This window comes from Rhipicephalus sanguineus, chromosome 1 (assembly GCF_013339695.2).
Source record: "Rhipicephalus sanguineus isolate Rsan-2018 chromosome 1, BIME_Rsan_1.4, whole genome shotgun sequence".
Taxonomy (NCBI): Eukaryota; Metazoa; Arthropoda; class Arachnida; order Ixodida; family Ixodidae; genus Rhipicephalus; species Rhipicephalus sanguineus.
In genome coordinates, this window is record NC_051176.1 from 143,240,156 (window position 1) to 143,262,491 (window position 22,336).

Consider the following 22,336-nt stretch of genomic DNA (forward strand, 5'->3'; position numbering starts at 1 on the left):
CGCGGCTGCACGTGTGGCGTAGACTGTTCGGATTAACGGCGGTATCAGTACAAGCGCGCGACGCTGCCGTTCGCAAGTTCGCCGCCGTCTTGCCGTGCGAGATGAAGTGCGCGTCGCTTCGTGGAAACGAAGACGAAAGTAGCTCGCTGGTGTTGAGCGGCACAGGCACCGAGAAACGTCGATGCACTTACAGCGACCCAAGCGTGCCGCGCGTCGTCGTGCAGGGCCGTCAGAGCATCGCGGAGACGTAGGGTGCGCGTTACTCGCAAAATGCTTGTCTTCGCTACGTTGAACGAACAGGCTACTCGCCGCACCCGTGCACAGTCTGAAGTGAAGCGGGCACAAAGAACGCACAAATGCACGTAATATACAGCAAGCGGCCCGGCAGCGACGGCGCGAGCCGTGTAGGCGACGCGCTGCACGCAACTAGCCAGGGATGATCGGCTCCACGTGGCGGTACCGGCAGTTCAGTAAAACGGTGTAAAATAATATATGGGGTTTAACGTCCCAAAAGCCACGCTATGATTATGAGGGGCGCCGTAGTGGAAGGCTCCAGAAATTTCGGGCCTCAAACATTTTCGGCTACATCGAAAATGCAGCCGCCGCGGCCGGGATTCGATCCCGCGATAAAACGGTGTCAGTTCACCCCAAAGGCGGTTTATTCACTCGTGCACGCAGCGGGCGTCGTTTCACAATGGGAAAAGGCTTAACTTAATTGTCACCGGAGGGGTTGTTTGCACTTTTCAATAAAAAGCGCAGAAAAAAAAGCGGCTTGGTCGCTAAATGCACTTTTGAGGGCTATAGTCTATTTACAACGAACCACTGACATAACGACAATTTTTCGCGGCGCTTTCGAGTTCCGTTATCAACTGCATACTGGCAAACATTTAAAAGACTTCTATTCTGAACTGTAGCGACGGAGCACTTCTGAACAGTAGAATTCGCAGTTTAGCCATCCAATGAAATCAGCCAAACAGCATATTGAAGTTCCATGTGTACTAACTATCGATGAGGTTAGAAGGGCCTTGCAAGACATGTCCCGCAGAAAGGTGGCTGGAGAAAATGGCATAGCAGTCGATTTGATCAGAAATTGAGGAGATTCTATATTTCAGAAGCTTGCCAAAGGAGTACTGACACGATTTTGAGGCACCCCAGAAGCGATACTTTTCGTTTCCTTGATGTGCACTATCAATTCGCCATCCAAACACCGGAGGCAGACAACACGTATAAAATATTTTACATTGATTTTAAAGTTTTCATCACTCAGCATCCGCAAGCCAGCCCCACCACAATAGACATTATCACAAGTCAGTTCAGTTTCTTACAATATATTTACTAGAGGGAACTATGGCGCTAGTGTCTATGGGAGCTGCAACGCAAGGCGCTTCAGCCAGCATGGGAATGATGGGTAGTACACAAATTTGTCTAAACTTCGTTCTTTCGGCTCCGTTTGGCTGCACGTCGCCTGCATCCGCTTCGTAGCAAGACGAAGTTCAGCAAAAGTCAGCAGTTCCACTACAGTGAACTAGAATATGTAGTTCCACTTCACCACTTTATCCTTTTTAGGCTCACCAATTCAAATCTGGTCACGAAGTCCACAACGATCCATTCTTTTATTCGAAAGAAAACCAAAACACAGCAATAAACAAAGCCACGATGCGTTCGAAGCCCGCAAGTACGAAGACTAGGCAAATACGTGTACTACCCATCATTCCCATGGTGGCTGAACGATCGCAGCGCCAGAGTCCCCTCTAGTTAATTTTAGGAAACTCTATGAGTTCACTGGGTTTGCGAAGTCTGCGTCCCCTGCATATGCAGCATAAATCGCAGAAGTCGCTGTCAGAATATCTGGATGACAATTCACTCGTCGTTGTTTACGTGAACCACGCGCGAGTGACAGCAAACTGACAGTTGTTGCTAGTATGTCGCAAGTTGCAGTCTTTCCGTGACGTCACACCTGTGTTGACACGTCATTGGTAAGCCACTCCCTCGATAGCGAAACCGAAAGTGCTTTTTTATGGTGGCGGTATTAAAGAGATATTGAATGCATTCGCAAGCACTATGACACCGTTTTTAGAGTTCTCAACAGCCGTGTTTTTATTTAGAGCAACAGGCCGAAAATATTTAAATTTTGTGTCAGTACTACATTAAGACTTCAACTGCACCAGTGAGTTGGAAGAATGCCAACATTACATTAATACACACGAAGGGAGATGTCAAAAATTGAATTACAGATGCATAAACTTCCTTTATGTATTATACAAAATATCCATGAAGGTAATTTCGAATAGGGTGAGGAAAACACTTGACTTTCAGAAAGAAGCATTCGACGATCAATCAGGTATGGTAATTAAGAAATTCACTGAATACAACAAACCCCTCTGTATGGCTTTCATAGACTGCGAAAAGGCATTTGGCTCGGAAGGAGTCTTGGTGGCATTACGTCATCAAGGAGTATACTGGAAGCACATGTCAATTATTAGATGCGAAGCAGCTTTTGCTCGGGGCTGTGTCCGTCCTTCCATTGGCGACCGTCCGCTCAAGAACAATGTGTGTTGGCATGCGCTAGTGCGTTCAGGCCTGTGTAAGGGGCTGGGTAAGACGCTGTGGCCTCTCTCCCTTACACTTTCTCAGCAATCATGTGATGGCGTCGGGGAACGAGATTCTGCAGATGCGCGATGAACCCACGTGGCGTGCTCCAACAAGAGTTCGGGACGAGTAACAGCGACTACAGTGAATTCATGGTGTACTCCACTTGCAAGGACGCGTTAACATCGGGCAAGGTGCCCGTGATGAACGTAACTTTAAGTCGACTCATGCGCAGCTTCGCATCCCCACATGGTTCCCTTTAGTAGGAGATGGTGCAATTTTTTAGCCAACATCTATAAAGACTCTGCAGCTACCTTGCTTTTCCATGAGAAAAGAAAAAAAAAATATTGATCAAGAAAGGAGCCAGGCAAGAACATACAACTTCTCCAATATTGTTCACTGCATGCTTAGAAGTATTCAAACGAGTGGATTGGTAAAAAAAATAGGAATACAAATTAATGGAGAATATCTCAGCAATACTGCGCTCTCAACATTGCATTTCAGCAGATGACGTTGCACTCTTAAAATAGAAGAGGTTAGTTATGAGTACAATGAAACAGCATTTTCGTGTTAAACAGAATAAGCCATGTGCTGCATGCACATGGCTTATACTGGCACCTTCCTTAATTCTTTTCCTAAAGGCAGCATAAATTCCTTAGCCTACTTTCCTTAGAGTATGCAGATGGTCTGCATCTGTCTGACAGCAACAATGACAAACTGTTGGCTTACAAATGGAAAACCGAATTCCATTGGCTCCATGGTCGGGATGTGGTCGTGGGGGAGTTGTAGGCTCATCTGTTGAGGACTGTGAACCAAGGTGGGAACTGGGCCGTGGAGGCAGGCTGGGGGCACCGCAGGACCGCACAGTTCCAATACAAACTTTATGGACACCGAGGCCGCAGACTGAGGGAAAGATAAAGAGTACTACATAAGCCACAAGTAATGAAAAGGTGAATAAAAGCTGGCAAATTCTTAAAATATGTGTTACTACCACAAATGTAAATTTTGTACATACAGGTGTCATAGCCCCACTTGTTATGGAACTTTTTATTTTGCTCATCATCACTCCTTATAACTCTCTTTCTCTCCCCTTCCCTTAGTAAAAAAGCAGTAGGCTGGAAGAATCCACCTCAGGTTAACCTCTTTGTCTTGTCTAAAATGACTTTAAAAAATCAGCCAATAGTCAAGAACACATGTCAGTCATGCAGCATCCTAATCCTAGACTCAGCACTATGCCAATTCTCTTAAAGGGCTGTTTGTTCACCAATGTCCTGACTCTTTTGAGTTTGTTGTTCTGTAGTGTTATGTAGATTATTTGCTGGAGTGAAACCTGGCAGAAGCACCTGAAAATTTAATATCCACATGGGGCAATCCACAGAGCTATAGAAAGACAACATTCAACAGCCTCCATTACCAGAAGTAATCCAATATTATAGATAGCTTTGAATTATTCAACACACATTATTTGCCTATAATGAGGAAAGCCTTGATTTACTGTTTGGTGAATGGAAGCTAGCTTCTCATTTGCGATAATAAAAAACTTGCTCACCTGTACATTTATAGCCTTGGAAGAAAATTCCCCTGCAGAAGGAATGATGCAGACATGTTTAAGTAGTGGTCAATAATTACGCCTGCAAAACAGAAGGTGCTTGGGACTTACGGTAACAATTTGTTGCAGTCAGCACAGTATGTGGGAACCTTGAATGTGTGCATCATAAACTGGTGGTCTGTGTACTTGGCAACTGATGGGTTAATGTTGTCCCTGCCCATAAAAAAAAGAATGAATGCTACTCCAAAAGGAAGATGTAATACTTAAAAAGTGAACACTAGTGATTTTTATGAGAGAGTGCTGTACTAATTGCAAAAAAAGAGTGCAAGCAGTAATGTGACAGCACAAAAGAAAAAAAAATCCTACCAATGCAATCTTTCACTTCATTTGCTGTGATTACGCTCCGTGCACAGGTGCAATGAATTAAAAATACCTGCAATGTCTTACCACTACCACAATCTTTCATGAGACAGTCTGCTAAAGAACTATGAGAAAACTAGCCATTTGCAGAATAATTTAAGATGAGATGACCTATGCATGCCAAGTATCCTATTCAGGAAAGTGAAGGGAGTTGACTGTCAAGTTGGTTTCAAATCAGATACATGAAAGAGGATGTGTGCACTAAATGAATGCATAGCCACGTTGACAAAGACCATGAAAACATACGCATTATGCTTAGATGTCTACATTAAAGCATGGGATTGATTTTCATCGTCGTCACAACTCATCATACCACAACTCGAGTTGCAAGCATCAAATCCTTTTGCATGCAAGCACAGACCTCAAGTTTTTTTAAGGGGGGTCTGGCTATGTGATATGGTGATTATGAGTGAACAGTGGCTTTATCAATAATAATAATAATAATAATAATAATAATAATAATAATAATAATAATAATAATAATAATAATAATAATAATTTAATTTGCATCCCAGAGAGCATTTATTTTGCTTGTTGCTTATAAAGCAACTCTGAAACATCTTACAGGATGATCTGTCTTGGTCAATACCGTTTACCAAGTGCACGATCACATGCATTCCACAGATGCTAATCAGCATGTCGAAAGAGCAGCTACTACCAGCATTCCAGTGGTCATGGAGTGAGAGCAGCTTATGGAGCAGTGAGACGTACTGTGTCTGCCACCCCAACACCATTATTATTATTATTATTATTATTTATTCATTTATTTATTTGTCTTGCAAGTTGTTGGAAAGAACCTATTGAGACAACTGTACCAGTTACTGCGCTTTTATGTGCTGATGGGTTTTATCATTATACCCTTGGTGTCTCTTAAAAGCAAAAAAAAAAGAAAAAAGAGAAAGACAGTAGCAGCTAAAAGCAATGAGTTTATGATCGAGTTTATCGAGTACTGTACACTAGTACTGCACACACAAACTTCAGGGGAGGTCAGACCGTCTGGACGGCCCCCTGGAATTTATGCATGTGTGCATGCACAAATGAGCACTTCAGTCTCACACACAGAAACACAAAAATGGAATAACAAAAAATATGCCACGAAAGTTCAACTAACATTGCCTTTTCAATGGCTTCAATCCACTTTTTCTTCATTTCTTCTGTTTTAGCATACATTGTGTAAGCCGTTCTGTTCTCAACATGGACCAGGTACCAGTAATACTGCAAAGAGTAAAACAAAAAAACAAAAAAAAACTGAAATGGATATGCACTGACTATATAACATGTGCAAAAACAAGTCTTAAAACACTGCTGTCAGGATACAAACACTGGTTCCACCAGTAATCAAGACAAAGAATCACATTAAAATTATAAGAACAGGTTCCTTGCTTGTATATGGTTACTACGCACTACTCAATAGAAAAGAATTTCAAAATCATTCCACAATTTGGCTTTGTCCTGATTCCACCTTGTACCAAAACAAGCGATGAACTGTCCTAGCCATTACGTCAGCCCACAGCATGTATGAACACATACATCGTGACTTGTTGCAGGGCTTGTATTCAAATCTAAGAGTTCCAAGGGTCAGAAGAGGGAAAAATATGCTTTTCAACATCCACACTTTCAGATATCTTAATTGCTCAAAGGGGCCCTTTAACACTTTTCAAGCACACCCACCTCCCATTTTTTTATTTGTGGGTTGTGTAGACTGATACAGGGGTGAGACGGCTGAAATCGATTTGGGAGCAGTTTTGGGAGCAGCAAAATTTCAATGTAGGAGCAGGAGAACCTTGTTTGGGAGCAGTTAGCGGCATTTATTATGTCGTTTTTGGAGCTTGAAAAAACAAATTTGTATATAGTAACTTGGAGGAACAAGCACATATTTTAATTGGCTTAGAATACAGATAACATTCAAAGAGCCTTTGGAGAAAGCTTTTTTTAACAGATTATTGCCAGGTATGAACTACACTACCTTTTTACAAACCACGCAATTTATATAACCTTGGTAACAACATATGAAATAGATAAAAAAAAGTTTTTCCAAGTAGGTTCACTTTACATTTGAAAATAAGAAAAGAAAAAACATCACACTTCTCAAATAATAAAAAAAGTCACAGTTTCACCGCAAGGGCGAAACAATGAATGCGATAGCAACAAATTGTAGTGTTACACGAAGTAAGGCTGGCAGCTAACTGTTTTGTATCCGATCTCGCGTAACTATAAAACGATGGTGTAAGAAAATACGGCCGCTCCAGGGAGCCATGTTCTCCGCATAGTCACTTTGCTTTGAGAGCGCAGCACGTACCCGCCCCGCTGTGATGGCTTTAGAGATAGCGCGCGCGCCAGTGATCGCGACCGCGCAAAGTTCAAAGTTGCTCCTCGCGCGACACTCCCCCCCCCCCCCCCCCTCGCGTCTTCGTGTCTTTTAAGGCTTGTTAAAAACGGGCGGGGCGTTTCCTGTCTGCTTCGACGGCAAGCCTTCCGAGCGGGGTGATGTTATCGCATGCAGCCTCCGAGCGACGGCAATGGGACGGCTCGTTTGCTTCGGCCGCGTACGTCGCCTCTGCTCGCGTGCTTTTACCTGCTGTAGAACATACAATTCGCGGGGGGATCTTATCAATTTGGACTTCATACCGAAGGACATGACGGCGACGGCAAGAACCCCTCAAGACAGTCCATATAATTGCTATCGCAATAAAAACTGATTGCACAAGAATTGTATAGTCACATAGCAGTACGTCTTTGAACGGTCAATGAATGATTCCGACTAGCACGCGAACGCGCCAGTATGACCACCCCCATAGGCGTGCGCACGAAGGGGGGGGGGGGGGCAAAGTCGATACCGCCCATACTTTGACTTAATCGGAAGGAGGGGCGCTGCGATTAATATTTGCCCTCCCTGAAGGGCGAACCCTCGGGAAGCTTTCGAATAGCGTACGCAAAGCTTTGCGTTGGCTTTTCGCACAACTGCGCATGCGTCGTACGCTAACCGCTTGCGGGCTCCCGTTAAGTGACGGAAATAGCGGGCCGCAAACGCTAACTTAACGTACGCTATTCGAAAACTGCCTAAAATAAAGCGCCTTCAGCTATCTGCTCGGCTGCGCGGGTGGCGTAGCGCCAAGTGTACCGCACGCTTTTAATAGGTGATAACAAAAGCGCTCTGCGCCACCGTTCGCTGCCACCTCGTGAGGGACCGCCTTCAAAAATGCGTCGCGAGCGCCGAGAAACCTTACCCCTCGGACACTACGTCGTTACCGCTCGCACACTACACATATTTACAACCGCTCAGAGGAGATTACCACAGCACTATGGAAGCCTCTATTACAAAGGCGCGTAGAAGGACACGCTTGGGCGCGTTAAAGGGGTCATGAAGCACCCCTTGGGCTGATTGAAAAAACACATCCTGCGGAAAGCTGACACGGCTATGAACTGCTCTGCCAAATATTACAGTCGTGCGCGCCGCGTAATGGCCACAAGCGGAGCGCGAAGTTGCCGTTTCCCCAGGCACCCTCTTTTCAAACAGAGGCCGGTTCTCACTCTCGTCGGTGGGCGGGGCGTCTGTCCGCTGTACGTCGCAAGAGACATAGCATGCTTATTGGCCGATAGCCGACGTAAATCGAGAGCGGCGTTCGGATCAGATGCGCTTCTTGCCGCGGGGTGCCGCCACTTGCCGGCGCCGCACTCCTCAGTACACGGTAGCCGCACTCGCGCAAGCGAATCACAGCGGGAGAGCGATCGCGTTTCATGACGCGCGCTGGCGTAACTTCTTTCCCCCATGCCATCCCTCCCTGTCTAGCTTCCAGTGCGCTCGCCGGCACGAGAAAAGAGAGAAAGCGCTGGGAGCGTGCGCCAAACCCCCGTAACTCCGCTGATTCTTGACGGATTCGAGAAATTTTTGCGGCAATCGATTCGGGAGGCAGTACACTCCGACACTGAGGCCCTTAGATCATTACTTGGAAAAGTGGTTCATGACCCCTTTAACGCGTTCTGCGAACGTATACCTGGCGCTGCTTCTAAAGTTACGTTTTCCCACGCTGAAAGTGACGCGGGCTTGAAAAATTCTTGATTGTTTCGGCGCAGTTCGGCGCAATTTTTGCAATTTTTATGCTTTTGGAGCAGCTTGGCGCAGGAAAACGGAATCGTATCAAAAATGCGCAATATGCGCAGCTGTCTCACCCCTGCTGATAGTCAGAGATGCCTTTAGTGTAAGTTAAAGAAGTGACTTGTAAATATTTAGTATTTTAATCAAGCAAAGAAATCACTACATTGTTGCCAATTCGAACAGCTTGTAGTGGCGCTCACCAGAAGCATTCCAGAATGGAAATGGGGTCACCCAGCACTTGTAACTAGTTGGTTTAGAACAAAGTTGGAGATAATCACTTTACTGCTGTAAAATCTTGCTTGAAAATTCATTTTAATTTTGTTTGCTGCACTTTCATATTACCGCAAATATATGCAGCTGTAAAAGAAAAGAAGCTCTACAAAAAACATAGAAGAGCACTGGCTGCTTTTTCACCAGTAGCCTCCGAACACATGCACACATGAGCAGCGTTTTGCAAAAGATTCTTTTCTCGCTTGTGTGCGCTCGTAAGCAGCTTTGTTGTGTACACGCTGTACAGTTGCGAGTGGTGTTCAAGCAGTGAATGCTTTTCATCTCGGTGCAATGTTGTTGCCTCACTTTATGCCCTGCAGTGCGGCTCCACATTCTTACTGCAGTAACAGCGCGACTGGTATACTGGAGGGAACAGGTAACCACAGAGTGTTGACTTCTGCTACGTAGGCGCTTTGAGCTACTGCTACTTCTTAACCCTTGCAGTCAGTGCGTCACCCATCGCATCAATTACTGCTGCAGTGATCACACAATGCCATGTCAGGCTGATTTCTTTCACTTTTCATTAAAATTGCTAGTGCTACCATTAAGAAATCTGTTTGCTCTACGTCGTCATTAATGTAATAAAATAGACTGTATTCATAAGCATTTTATTGTGAGGTGCTATTGAATGACACTCACTGGTACTGCTGTATACTTACTAGGAGGCAAAGCATCGTTTTTTTCTCGTTTACAATTGCATTCTTTTTTTATTTATTATTTACGTGCCGGTGATTACAGAATGTAGATTCCTTGCCATGTGCCAGGCACTGCCTTATACGCCTAATGCTCCTACAGCTCATCTGTCTTGCTATTTTGTTCTGAGAAATGATTGTCATCATGATCATTTTCATTGTTATTAAATAGGGGAAATGTTTCAAAATAATCACATCAGGCGTGTATTTCCACCCTGCAGAGTGAGGATGTGTGTGTAACATCTCTTTTTCAACCTTAATTGTTTCTCCTAAACAACTTATAATTAAAAAAAAAAAGCTTAATTGTTTTCTGTGCAAAAACGCAACTTCTTTTTCAGCCTTATTTGTTTAATATGCAAAAACGCAGCTGCTTTAGGACCTGACAACTTACTCGAGTTGCCATTCTGGCATTGGCTGGCGCATTCTCCAGCCTGTAGTCACAAAGAGCCAGGGAAGACTTGTAGATGTATTGCTCTCCCTGAGAAAGCATAGAGTGCATATGTGAGGGGCATGAAGAGCATCAATGCATCGTGTGTAACACCAGGACATTCAACACATCAAATTACACAGACAATCTACAGTCACAACAGCAAACCATTCAAAATGCACAAAGCAAGCATTGCAATGTTACATGATGTGAGGCGGAGCAGTCTTTTGTTTCTTTTTCTTGGATAATTCGGGCTTGTTTAACGTCCAAAGAATAAATAAACTACATAATTTTCACCCTCCTGTCCCTTATAATGCTCAAAACAGAGGGGGGGGGACACATGTTTATCGAAAGATCTTTTGCAGGGCAATTTAAAAAGACTAGTGTATGTTGACAACTGCTAACAAAGCATATGTTTCACAGCTAGTCTGAAGAGAGAGACTACCAAGCGAGGTTCTGGTACACTCTCCGGGAGCTCTTTTTATTTCATGGACTACTGTTTCTTATCACTTGGCTATGGAACACCCACCTTAACGGGCAAACGAATTATATTTTTTATGGACATTACCTCACAGTACGTATAACTAATTTATTGTAAGCCAGTGTTTTCTTGATAAAGTAATCTAATTTTATGCATTTTTTTTACTGCAGCTAAGGTTAATAACGTCAAGTACATGATGCTGACAAACATGCATGTATCGAATCACACTTTAGTTAAACACCCAACTCGCATCTACAAAAAAGTGTCGAAAATTAAATTACCAGCATGCACATTAACGAAATGTCTAACAAAACAGCTGCATGTTGTATGTGCATAAGTTCTGAAGCTGCATGCAAGTGAAGCAACAACACAATGCATTGGTAATGTGACTAGGTAACAAAGTGTTCTACACCAACACAACAACAATACTGAGAACAGCAGTTACCCCAAAAAGTTTATCCATGATCTGAGATGCCAGCCAAAGGAAAAAAAGATAAGAAGGCAAAAGAATCGGCGTGTTACACAGTGCAACAATGAGGTGACCAAAATGTCGACAGCAAATGCAAATTTACACTCAGAGAGATAAAAAGGTTTTGTAAAGCAAAAAACAAAAGAATGAAGTTAACATTTCTTACCTTAGTAGACTTGCACATTAGCATCATTCGGTCAAAAATGAAGATGTATCTGGAAAGAAAACATTTTATATGGTAAACTATCAAATGGAGCATTTATACCATCACAATAGTGAGTCAGCTTACGGAGCTTGGCTACACCTTTGTTAACAATAAGACAAAAAAAGAAAAAGTGAGCCTATTAAAGACTCTTGTGGGGCGAGAAAAAAATATAGCCAGAAAACCAATTTACTTGAAAAAGAATCAGAGCCAAATATGATACATATAAAGTTTTGTCTTCAATCTTTCCCATAGGCAAAGCAGAAACAACATCAAATACTTTGTGTTTTCATATTAAGGCTTCCTGACACCATAAGACTGAATTTGCCTAAATAATCACCTCCCTTTCAATGGATGCCCATAAATGTGCGGCACTGGCTACTATGTTCAGTGCCACATCTCCATTCAATTGGCGATGCCCAAAGCCTGGCATCCATGACATGTTTCTGGCTCTACAGTTGCCTCCCCTAATCACAGTTAACAAAACTATAGCCTTCAAGATCGGCTTCAGTCACTCAGTGAGAGCTTTGCTAAGGCATGGATTTTGGCACAAGGCAGCAGTAATTGAATAATTTGAAAGAGTTTTAATTTTTGCAAACAATTTGTCAATGCCACCTCTACTTATCTAAGTGATGTGAGAGCAACCCACTGAAAGCAATATATATTAATTCACACCGCCAAAGTGTAGTACTGTCCAGTCTCCCGGAACAAACCTAATCCAGAATTCTTTGCTCATGTAGCCCAGAGTGCTGAACAAGGAGAACCAGACTGTTAAGGGGCTTGATTATTTTTAAATGAAACACCATATGAAGAGAAAGAAACCGAAGCCAAAGATAAAGACAGGGTAAAGCTCCAAGTTATCGGCTGAAAGCTTAACCTGTGCATTTAGCAAATTCCTGATGATGTGAACGGACTATATATTGACCTATTTCAAAGAATGTGGGCTTTACAAGGCCGCATGCTCGGGAAAAGCATCATAGCACAAATTCAACAAGCACAGAGCACAGGATATGCAACCACACAGGATGCTACTCGTCAGTAAAATTGTGGGCTGACGCGATGAGACAACTGCACACAAGCCCTTGATGGCATTTCATGACAGAAAGCAAGGCTTGTTTTGCACCAGCAATACTTCTTTATCTCTGCTCAGAAGTTAAACGGAGTTTTTTTTTATTTAACATGTGTTCTTTGCCAAGATCGCTTCAGACGCACATTATTATTTTTTTTGTAGTTGCTGTTGTTGTTGTCCAGTAAGTAAATTACTTGCAAGTATTGAACTTTTGCAGTCCCATCTTCAGCATTTTGTGCTCATCGAATTTACCTCTCCTGGTTATTGCAGTATACAGACAGTGATGGAGTCACAATTACAGTGTTCCTTTCAGTCGATGCAATTTTAAATAACTGGAAAGGTTTCATAGCTGATGGGATTGAATTAAATCAGTTTTAGGCTTAGAAGCATAAATGTAAATAGTGAAAACGTAATAACGTTAGTATGCTAACACCAAGATGTCACAGAATCACTTATGCAGTAAGTCATGTTTACAGGCTAACAAACCAGAGCCATTAAGGGCCCATTAGTTTATTATTATGCACAAGCATACCCTGAGTGACCTGCAGCCTGTATGTTGCATACACTGTACAGCATTGGTAAACGTAACAGTCTATCCTTTCAGAATTGTTTAAATCTATATCTTTGTTCAGTGAGTAAGAATATATGCTTAAACAAATGAATCATCCTACTAAAGTCCATAAGGTAGAGATAGATTCAACTAAAAGAAACCTGCAATGTAGATTTCAAATGACCTTTTTACAGATTTGCAATTAAAAGTTTTAGATGAACAACGGCAACTATTACTTACCTATTTTTAATTTTGTTATTATCGTCATGTGACTTAATTTTAAGTTCTCCATCCTTCAATAATCTTCCGTAGTCTTTCAATTCCATGTTTTGGGGCTGTAAATAGAGTCAGTTTAGGTTACATGGTGCATCTTGCTATGCATTACATTAATTGAAATATGTAGTGCAAGAAATGCAGCTAGTATTATGAATATTTGTGAACGCATACAGAATATACATACTTAAGTACACGTAGAATAAAAATCATGCTTTATTTACAGTTACAAAATGCAGTACATAAATGAAGATACAGAAGGAGGTCCCAGAGCACATACTAGCTGTAAGTGCATAAAACAAATAATATTATTGACAGCAGGATAAAAACATGTAATATACACAAAGGTAGTAAAGCAACAAACATACAATATATCAGTGAATTGTGCAAGATTGCTTTAAAGGGAAGCTGAAGTGGTTTGAGAATCCGGTAAAACTTTGCGCTTAACAAGGACCGACATTACTGTCGATGTCATTATTACCACAGTTGTTACAGCAGGAGCTTTAAAATACGTGAAAGAAAAGTTTGTATTGCTCCGCCCACGCGAACACGCCGAAAGTGTGGGCGTGGAACCCAACTAACTGGAGCCATCTTCGGTACCTTTGGTGAAGCCGCGCTGCACTCCGATGGAAGGTTCTCGTCGCTCACTGATTTGAACTAACTACTGTTTATGTACCCATGGCTCAAGTAAGTACAGAGACACTGAAAGTTCTGCAGCTGGATTACAATATCTGCCATAATGACAAACAGCCGGGCACAATGTGAACAAGTGTCTCTCATATCTTCAACCATGGCCTCCGTGACTAGCTCCGGCTGTGCGAGCTGCTGGAGCTAATCGTGGAGGACATGCTTCAACAGTGCCACTGTTGCAGATGACACGGCACACCGAAGATGACGTCACCGCGTTCGCTCAGCATCTCAAGAAGCCCTGCGGCTGCAGCCACTGTTTTTTTGCCAAAAAATGCTGTTTGCGTTCACTTTCAAGAACTTTCATCTCAGTTTTCAAATTCAGCAGCGATCAACTGTGATTACCCACTGCAAAAAGTTATTTTTTTTTACAGTGCTTCAGCTGCCCTTTAACATACAAAATATTAATTGCGCTGATGCTGATGAAAAAAACCAATCAAACAAAATACAAATTCTACAGGTGATTGAACAAAGGAATTTTACAGACGTGAAAAAGAAAACAGAATATGAGTGACTTCTTGTAGATTGTATGTAGCACAACTGTGAATATTTTACATATGTATTTGTGCATGAGAGAGAAAAAATATTAATCACTTATTAAAAGGATAAAACTTCCTTTTTAAAATTACATAGGGATGAGGATTGTTTGATGTACCTCTACTGTTAACTGTATACTTTTAAATAGATAGCAACCAGTTTTTCATGTAAAAGAAGAAGGCAGCTGCCCTAAGAGCCATAAATTGCAGTGTTTCTGGCTGCTACACAAAGCTGTCTGTGATACTGACCCTTTTAATAAGATGTAACCATGAAATAAGAATGAGCATTGTAGACAAGAAACAAGACAAGGATAATTGCAATGGATGACATGATAAACACTGAATTTGAAGTGCTAAATAATGTTCTAATTAATAATGTTGTGTGGGCCCCTCTCACTTGTCCATGTCTTGTTTAGAGCAGGTTTCAATTGTTTCCTGATGTATCTACAGCGTGTTTGTTTTGGAAAATACAGATATATTATAAAAATGCAATGACAGCCAGGCTCCTGTCATATTCGCACACGTACTCTATATCGAGGTGGAAATATCTTGCTGCAGCTGAAGTGACATTGAGGTAACTAATAACAAAAAAATTCGGCAGATCCCACATCCCGTGGGAGTCGATGTTATGCGAAGCATGCCGCGGGAGGGTGACTGTGTCATAATTTTTTTTAATGAGCAGAACGTTACAAAATGACGCGAAAGATTTGTATAAATTTGATACACACACATATATGTTGAAGAGCCGCATATGTGTCATATAACCAGTTGTTTACAGTTGGGTAACGCTGCCAACGGCGGTGTGGGTATTACCAACACCAGAAGCGGTAAGCTGATATGTAGTGCATATACTTTTCCCTTATGATGGAGAACGCACGCACGCTTCACGAACCCGTGTGCAGGTGTGGAAGAGGTTCTTGACAGTTCCTGAACAAGGTCATCATCACCGTGATCAGTGAGCACAAGCAGCTGGTCATGACTTGTTATCGGATCCAGTCGTGATCGCGGTGACGAGGGGTCCATGCGTAGTGAAGTATGAGGTATAGTACATGCGTTGGAAATCGTGGATGCCTTGGTCATTTAGTCGACAAATTGTCCGTCGATAGAGCTGGCGACATGTCGGAACCTGATGTCACCCTTCGCGTTGGTGAGTTATAACTTATAGGCCATCGAGGCTGGTAGGCCTGGATAGTCCCATGTAGACCAACATCAGTGGATGGCGCTTGTCGTATTTACAGACTACCTGGGAGTATGTGGCCAACGTAGCCTAGTCTACAAGGTGGCTCTCAATCAATCTGGCATCATTCTCGGTCAGCATGAGGCCACCGCCCAGCCTTGTAAGAAATGAAGATGACACTGCGTCGTTCTGGCAGACTAAGTGCACTTTACGGTGCGATGATGTGAATATCGTACGTAACTTTCGTTAATGTATTCCTCCGTGGTCGAGCAATGCTTCAATATACAGTAAAACCTCGGTGATATGAATCTAGCGGGGTTATCAAAAATATTCGTATCATCCGAAGTTCGTATCATCAGAAAGCATGGAAAATTAGTATGCGATAAAAAAAAGTTGGCATACGTTTTGATTTAGTGTTTCTCAGGGCCGCCGCGGCGTCATGAACAGCTCTGAATGATTGCCAGTAAAGTTTTTAGACATCAACGATCATACTTGTACTCGTAAATATAAGGTGCATGCGCGCGCGTGTAAATAATGAACCAGATGTGTTGTGCCCCTTGACCGCTATAGCCCCTTCCCAATCTCGCTACGCTTTTCTGCATGACACCAAAGTTGTGCTGCGAAAGTGACTTAAGAAGCGCTTTGTACACGATAGATAGACGCCAAGCTCCTTCGCCAAGACCGTCCGCTTCGTCTCTTGGGGTCATCGCCCACCTTTAATGGGACTTCATGACGGACCCGCGGCCCAAGTTTCGGTCTTGTTTCGTAGAACGTCTGGTCGCGAGGACATGGCTTGCATCGACGTGGCAGGCACATGTTAACACAGTACAAAGACGCTGCTCCCTCGAGCACAGGAGCACGCGTCAACGCGTCGGAAAAAAAAAAAGCGCGACGTCAACGTCATCTGTAATCTAAACGCGAAGGTGCCTAAAGGCCTCGAAGATTCGCGCGCACTATCTCGGAGGCAACAACGCGCCCCTGCGTGACTACCGCGTCTTCCGCGACAGCGCGGGCAGCTCCTGTTCGTACCTGTGAGCTAGCGTACATTCGTATCAAACGTCGCGGGGTGCAAATCGGTTCGCAACAACCGTACTGCTATAAAAGCGGAGCCAACACTGGAACCACAGACGTTAATTTGATATGATGCCTGCATCGTAGTAGTACATATGTAGTGTTTATTGCTTTCTTGTTACGCCTTTCCTGTTACCAATATTACGCCTGCATAGGCTGCTTTTCCAAACCAGTTTATAGACCTGGCGTGGCTCTGCGGTAGAATACCTGATTGCCATGTAGAATACTTGGGTTCGATTCCTGCTGGGATCCTAATTTTCATTCTTTCCATTCGTGGGGTCAACGCTGCCAATGTCGGTTTTTCTTAACGCTCTCGCATTTAAGTTACCAATGTCTGTTCTCGCCGTTCCTGGGTATATATAAACTGTCATTCACCTGTGGCGCATACCCGTACAGCGTGGCCCGCGGTAAACGGGTATGTGCCACACGTGTCTAGAGGAAAGGGTTTGACGACGTACGCGACAGGACTTCACGTTATTTATGTCATGACCCGACAGTCATATTCGTCAAATCCTCTTACCCTTCCATGCCAATTTTGGTCTACACCAAGTTAGGGAGGGGATCATGAGAGCGCCCAGACGTAGGCGGCTAGATAGATAGATAGATAGATACGTAGATAGAAACGGTCAAAGTGCCAAAGGTTCGCTAAGAAATGCTTTGCATTTAAAACTTGTTAAGTTTTTAATTATTGACACGAGGGCAGTTGTATGTATAGGAAAGTTGTAGGCTGTGACAATTTATGACATACCCTTTGTTTTTGAAATCGTAAGAGTTGCAAGTCATTTGCTATATTCATTATTGAATTTTAATGGTGATATCGAAACTGAGCAGAACAGAGGAAAGGTGGATATTTCGGTCCTCTTGCGTACAGTGTGAAAGTACCAAACGTAACTCGCAAAGGTAAGGCGAAATGCTGGTGCAAGTGAGATGACTTGCTGCTTATCATTACAAGATACTGCCGTGGCACGCCTTCATTAAAATTTTGTCACTTCCTTGCCACAGAAAGTTTCGGTCTGACACAACAGAGCAGCCGCATTTCCTGCACACCAGGCTTGGTCAGTTTCGATATTGCCATTAAAAATCATTGATGAATATCTCAAATTACATGCAACATTTGTGATTTCTAAAAAACTGTTATGCCATAAATTGTGATGGCCTACAGCGTCCTGATATGAACATTGATATTGCCCTCAAGTCAATAATGTAAAAGTTAATTACCAAGTTTCTGTTAATTAGTCATTTCAATGTCACTTCAGCCATGGCAAAGTATTTCCACCTCAACATAGAGTTCGTGTGCGAAGACCACAGGACACTGACTACCATAGCATTTCTGTCAAAAATTTGTATTGTCTAAAAAATTGCCTGTAGAAGTGCAAGCTTCCCATGCTGTCAAGCTCCGTTTTTTTTTTTTTCCATCAGGAAAGCCGAGCCACTTGCTCCTTACGTGTGCACAAGCATTTTCACACTAGAATATGCTGTACCAGCACAAAATAAATGTAGAGAAAGCTTACCAAGTCCACATCAGTGATGCTAGCCTGGATGTCGGCAATAATTTGCAGAGTCTCGTTGTCCCTCTTCACCTCATTAATATAATGAGCCAAATCCTGTAAGGGCAAAGACATCAGTGCCTCCTCAAAGAAGCCTTCATGGCCAAGGTAACTGTACTTGAGCAAAGTTGTGATACAATTTACCTTTAAAAACTTTTTAAAAGCCAGCACATGCACAAACACAAAAGACAATACAGAATTTTAATCTCCTCACTTAAAATGACGATTTGCAAGTCTGTCTCCATGTTCCAGCAGTACGTGTACATTTACGATGCAGTAGCAAAGGGAAAAAAAGTGTGCGTAGGGCTTCTTACGAGCATAGATTGCAGAGCTTTCTCCAAACCATGATAGTCTTCATGCCCTTCAGCAGTGTTCTTCATAAGCTCCTAAAAGTGAAAAAGAGACGTTCAGCAATTAACATCAAACCCATTCAATGTGCACTGCATATACACTGCATGTCTATGATTCTGCAAGATCAGGGAACAATTGAAAATGCTGATGATGCAATATTATCAACAATATGATGTAGGCACAGCTTTTTCCAGTAATGCACATTCATAAAGGTGTACCTAAAGTACATGTTTTACCTTCGTTACAGTTGCAGTGTAACATAAATAGATTTTTAAAAATGGGGAGGGGGGGGGGGGAATGGATAACATGTTTATACGAGCAAGTGCTCCATCACAATCTTTGTCTGATAGCATACCTACAGCTCCCAAAGGCAGATTATGCACCCAAAAAGTGGCTATCGCTTAATGGGGCCCTGCAACACTTTTTCAGCATGGTCAGAAAACGCTGCCGATTGGAGGTCGAGGCTCCTTAGAACATGTGAGCCAAATGTTGTAGCGTAGCAAGTGGCCTGGAATTCACAATTAATTCTCAAAGTCGGCTATAAATCGCTCACTCTTCTCTCAACAAATGATGCCATAAACCCAAATGACCGCGCCATAAACACAAGGTCCATGGCCATTGGCTAATTTGCGCATCGCGAGCTGCATAGTTACCGTGGCCACCGCAGACTACTGCCACGTGCCCATGCGTGCGTTTGCGATAACACTGAAAGTAAGGCGCACATTCAAAGAAAAAAAGAAAAGAAAGTGTTCAAGGTCATTATATGCACTGACGAACGGACGTAGCTTCTTGCCCCCTTGTCATCACCGCCCGTGTAGCTTTCAGCACGCTCGCTGGTACGAAAGCGGAAAGAACGTGCTTGAAGCGTGCAACAAACCCCTGCAACTCCACTCGTATTGATGGAATTGAAAAGCTTTTGCGGCAGTCGATTCAGGAGGTAGTAAACTCCTTTAATGAAGCCATTCGATGATCACTTGGAAAAGTGTTGCAGGGTTCTTTTAATTTACTTTCATGATGTCTGAATTATAGGTTGCACAAATAGTTTGGAAGGATGTGCTTTTCAGTGCAATGAGTCTGTGCCACATGCGCATAATTTTTCTATCATTTGTTTTATTATTTTATTGAGATAAGAAGATTTCACATTTCCCTGCCTTGCTTTTTTGCTCCAGTTATGACATTTCTCATGGACAAAGTGCTTCCTTTATCAGGAGATTCATTTCTCTTGCAAGATTCAACTCTTACAATAGCCATAGTTGTCAACAGTATATCACTAGTACTCTTCACTTAACGAAAAAAAATCAACAAGTGCCTTAGAATTGGTAACTATAATAAAGCTCACTCATGTGCATGAGCAATGTAGCAAGGCACACTTCTGCTAACTCACCTTCAACAGTAAGTGATATTTTAGAACCCTCTGCATAGGAACAGAAAGCAGGTCACGTAGTTTAAATTTTCCATCGTTTGCTTTTTGCTGGCAATTCTGAAATAACAAATAATAAAACATGGCACAAAATGTAACCACTTCCTGCATATCATGCTTTTTATCACATTGTGGTTCTTATTGTGCATTTTTTTTTTGTTGCTATAATTCTAGGAGGCACAGAACAGGCAGTTCCAGCATTTCCTTTGACATTTGATTTTTTTACTGTGGCAGCAGCATTCTCACACAATGAAGAACTGTCACCTTGTTTGTGTTTGCTTGCTTGTTCTTTTGTTGTACTCTGCCACGACAGAGCACTGGCCAATAAGCTAATAGCAGTTTGTGAGGGGTCAGGGGCACAGTCGTGCAGTCGCAGAATAGTGTATCAATTTAAAGTAAGAACTAAAAATAATATACTTGAAATAATATTTAACTGTAGTAATAAATTCTGAGCTATAAATGAAAGTGAAATGTTGTTTAGACAAATAGTCTATCTTCTTTGTGATGTACACACTCAAGTTACTGCCTCTATGGTACAGTTATGGAATTCAGGATACCTTTACATACTTTACTTAGCTTCACAGGCTGCAAAGTTTTTCAGGGTGTGAGCTGGCCCGAGTTTGTGATCCACAGCTAAACTAGCTAAAGTGCATTACAAACAGGATTTGGATGACACTGAGACACTGTTTGTTTTACGAGTTCTTTCAACTAAACTTGTCCACATGCTTTGGCTAGTTTATACATGCATGTTCGCGAACTTTATGGAAGCTTATGTTCACAGCCGTTTGACCAAAGCTTTATAAATAATTTTGTTTGTTTAAGGTTGTCCAACTTCAATATATTCTATTCAGAAAATCTTGATGTACCATGTTTATTTTAGTGTCTTTTTTGCATCATCATGGTGAACATGGTTTATGGTCAGTGTAATTATTTGTGAAAATTTGCATAAAACATTTATATTTTCTGTTCCCATTATTCCAAAGGACAATGTCTAAACACCTATCTGGCCAACCTGTCATTGGAATGGTATTTGAAATAAACTTAAAATATGAAGTGTCTGGCAACGAAGAAATGCATGCATCTACAAACTGCCATTTTGTCAAGAACAACTTATACATGATGCACACGATGCCATCTTCATCCACTATAGTATTTCTTGCATGGAGTACGACACCTTGCATTATTGTGCAACTGTAGCTCTTAGCAATCTAGCAACTGTAGCTCTTAGCAATCTTAGCATCTTCATCCACTATAGTATTTCTTGCATGGAATACGACACCTTGCATAATTGCTAAGAGCTACAGTTGCACAATAATGCAGCGGTTAACATATCCAGCTCCCAACTGCACATAGCTGCAATGACATGAGCTCGAATCCTAGTGGTAACGATGGTTGTGGACATTTCACTTTTTTTCCCCCCCATCATGATATGGGGATGGTGGCATGATAAGGAAACCCATGAGGTCAAAATAATCCGGGGTCACCCAATGTGGCGTGCCTCATAATATGGTGGTTTTGACACATAAAACCTCATCATTTATTTAAATTTTCTATGAGGATGGTGAAGGTTAGGATGAGAAGGTGGTCCAACAACAACACAATAATGACATGACAACAATGTTCATTGTCAGTTTTGAGCACTTAACTGCCATCACAATAAAAAGCTAGGATGATTATTTGCCTTCATTACAGCAAGTATTGAAATTACCAACACTATCACTTATAAGCACAAATGCTCTTAATGCTGTTAGCAGGATTCCAAGAACAGAATATATAACTGCAAGGGAAAACTCACCAAGACACATTGGTTGACCAGCTGTTTCTTGGAGCAAAGCTCATCAATTTGTTCTTGAGCCTTAGGCAGATTGGAGCAGTAGTCGCCATAGACAATAAACTTATCCTTCCAACGAAGAAAGCAATCACTGATTTTGAGGTGCTGAGATGATACGCAAGCTTTATGCAGGTCTGCATGGAAGCCTGTATGTGTTTCTGCAAGTTCCTGCAAAAGCCACACGAATGTGCTAAGCAACACAAGACATGAGTGGACAAATAAAACAAACATCCCCCGCTTATGGAGGCTTGTTTCAGATAAAATGACAACGTAATAAAAATGACAGCCATTAGGACATTATTATGCCTTTTAGAGCTCACCTTGTCCCTCAATACAAACCTTGCACAAATTTCCTCAACACTCCTCACTACTTCTATGTCAAGAATGCTATGTCGAATTCCCGCATGCACCTTGTCTGAAGTAAAGAGGCACATCACTTGAGCCAGTGCCTCCTTCCCCCCAAAAACAAGTATATACTGCCTTTCTAGAGAGAAATCACCTTTCAGAGCAGTGTCTGAAGAATTCACTAAAGATTTTTATAGCAACTCCACTGAATGCAGGCTACAATGGCTTCCATGCTGAAATTACAGCACTACATTAACATGCAGAGATGGTGCGGCACAGGAAAA

General features: G+C 42.3%; 1 protein-coding gene across 4 annotated transcripts in view; it reads right to left on the reverse strand.

Annotated features, from left to right (window-relative positions):
• LOC119399346 (protein vav) overlaps positions 1–22,336 on the reverse strand; it is a 254,133-nt gene that overhangs the window by 23,022 nt on the left and 208,775 nt on the right. For 3 of the 4 annotated variants that reach the window (XM_049416844.1, XM_037666168.2, XM_049416849.1), the window contains 12 exons: positions 21,672–21,875; positions 19,841–19,936; positions 18,420–18,491; positions 18,070–18,162; positions 13,055–13,149; positions 11,160–11,208; positions 10,970–10,990; positions 10,008–10,094; positions 5,670–5,773; positions 4,250–4,351; positions 4,139–4,170; positions 3,319–3,492 (listed from right to left, as the gene is read on the reverse strand). In XM_049416844.1, coding sequence (XP_049272801.1) covers positions 3,319–3,492; positions 4,139–4,170; positions 4,250–4,351; positions 5,670–5,773; positions 10,008–10,094; positions 10,970–10,990; positions 11,160–11,208; positions 13,055–13,149; positions 18,070–18,162; positions 18,420–18,491; positions 19,841–19,936; positions 21,672–21,875 — 1,129 coding nt within the window. The remainder of the gene's footprint in view (positions 1–3,318; positions 3,493–4,138; positions 4,171–4,249; positions 4,352–5,669; positions 5,774–10,007; positions 10,095–10,969; positions 10,991–11,159; positions 11,209–13,054; positions 13,150–18,069; positions 18,163–18,419; positions 18,492–19,840; positions 19,937–21,671; positions 21,876–22,336) is intronic. The other variant, XM_049416846.1, reaches the window with a different exon arrangement.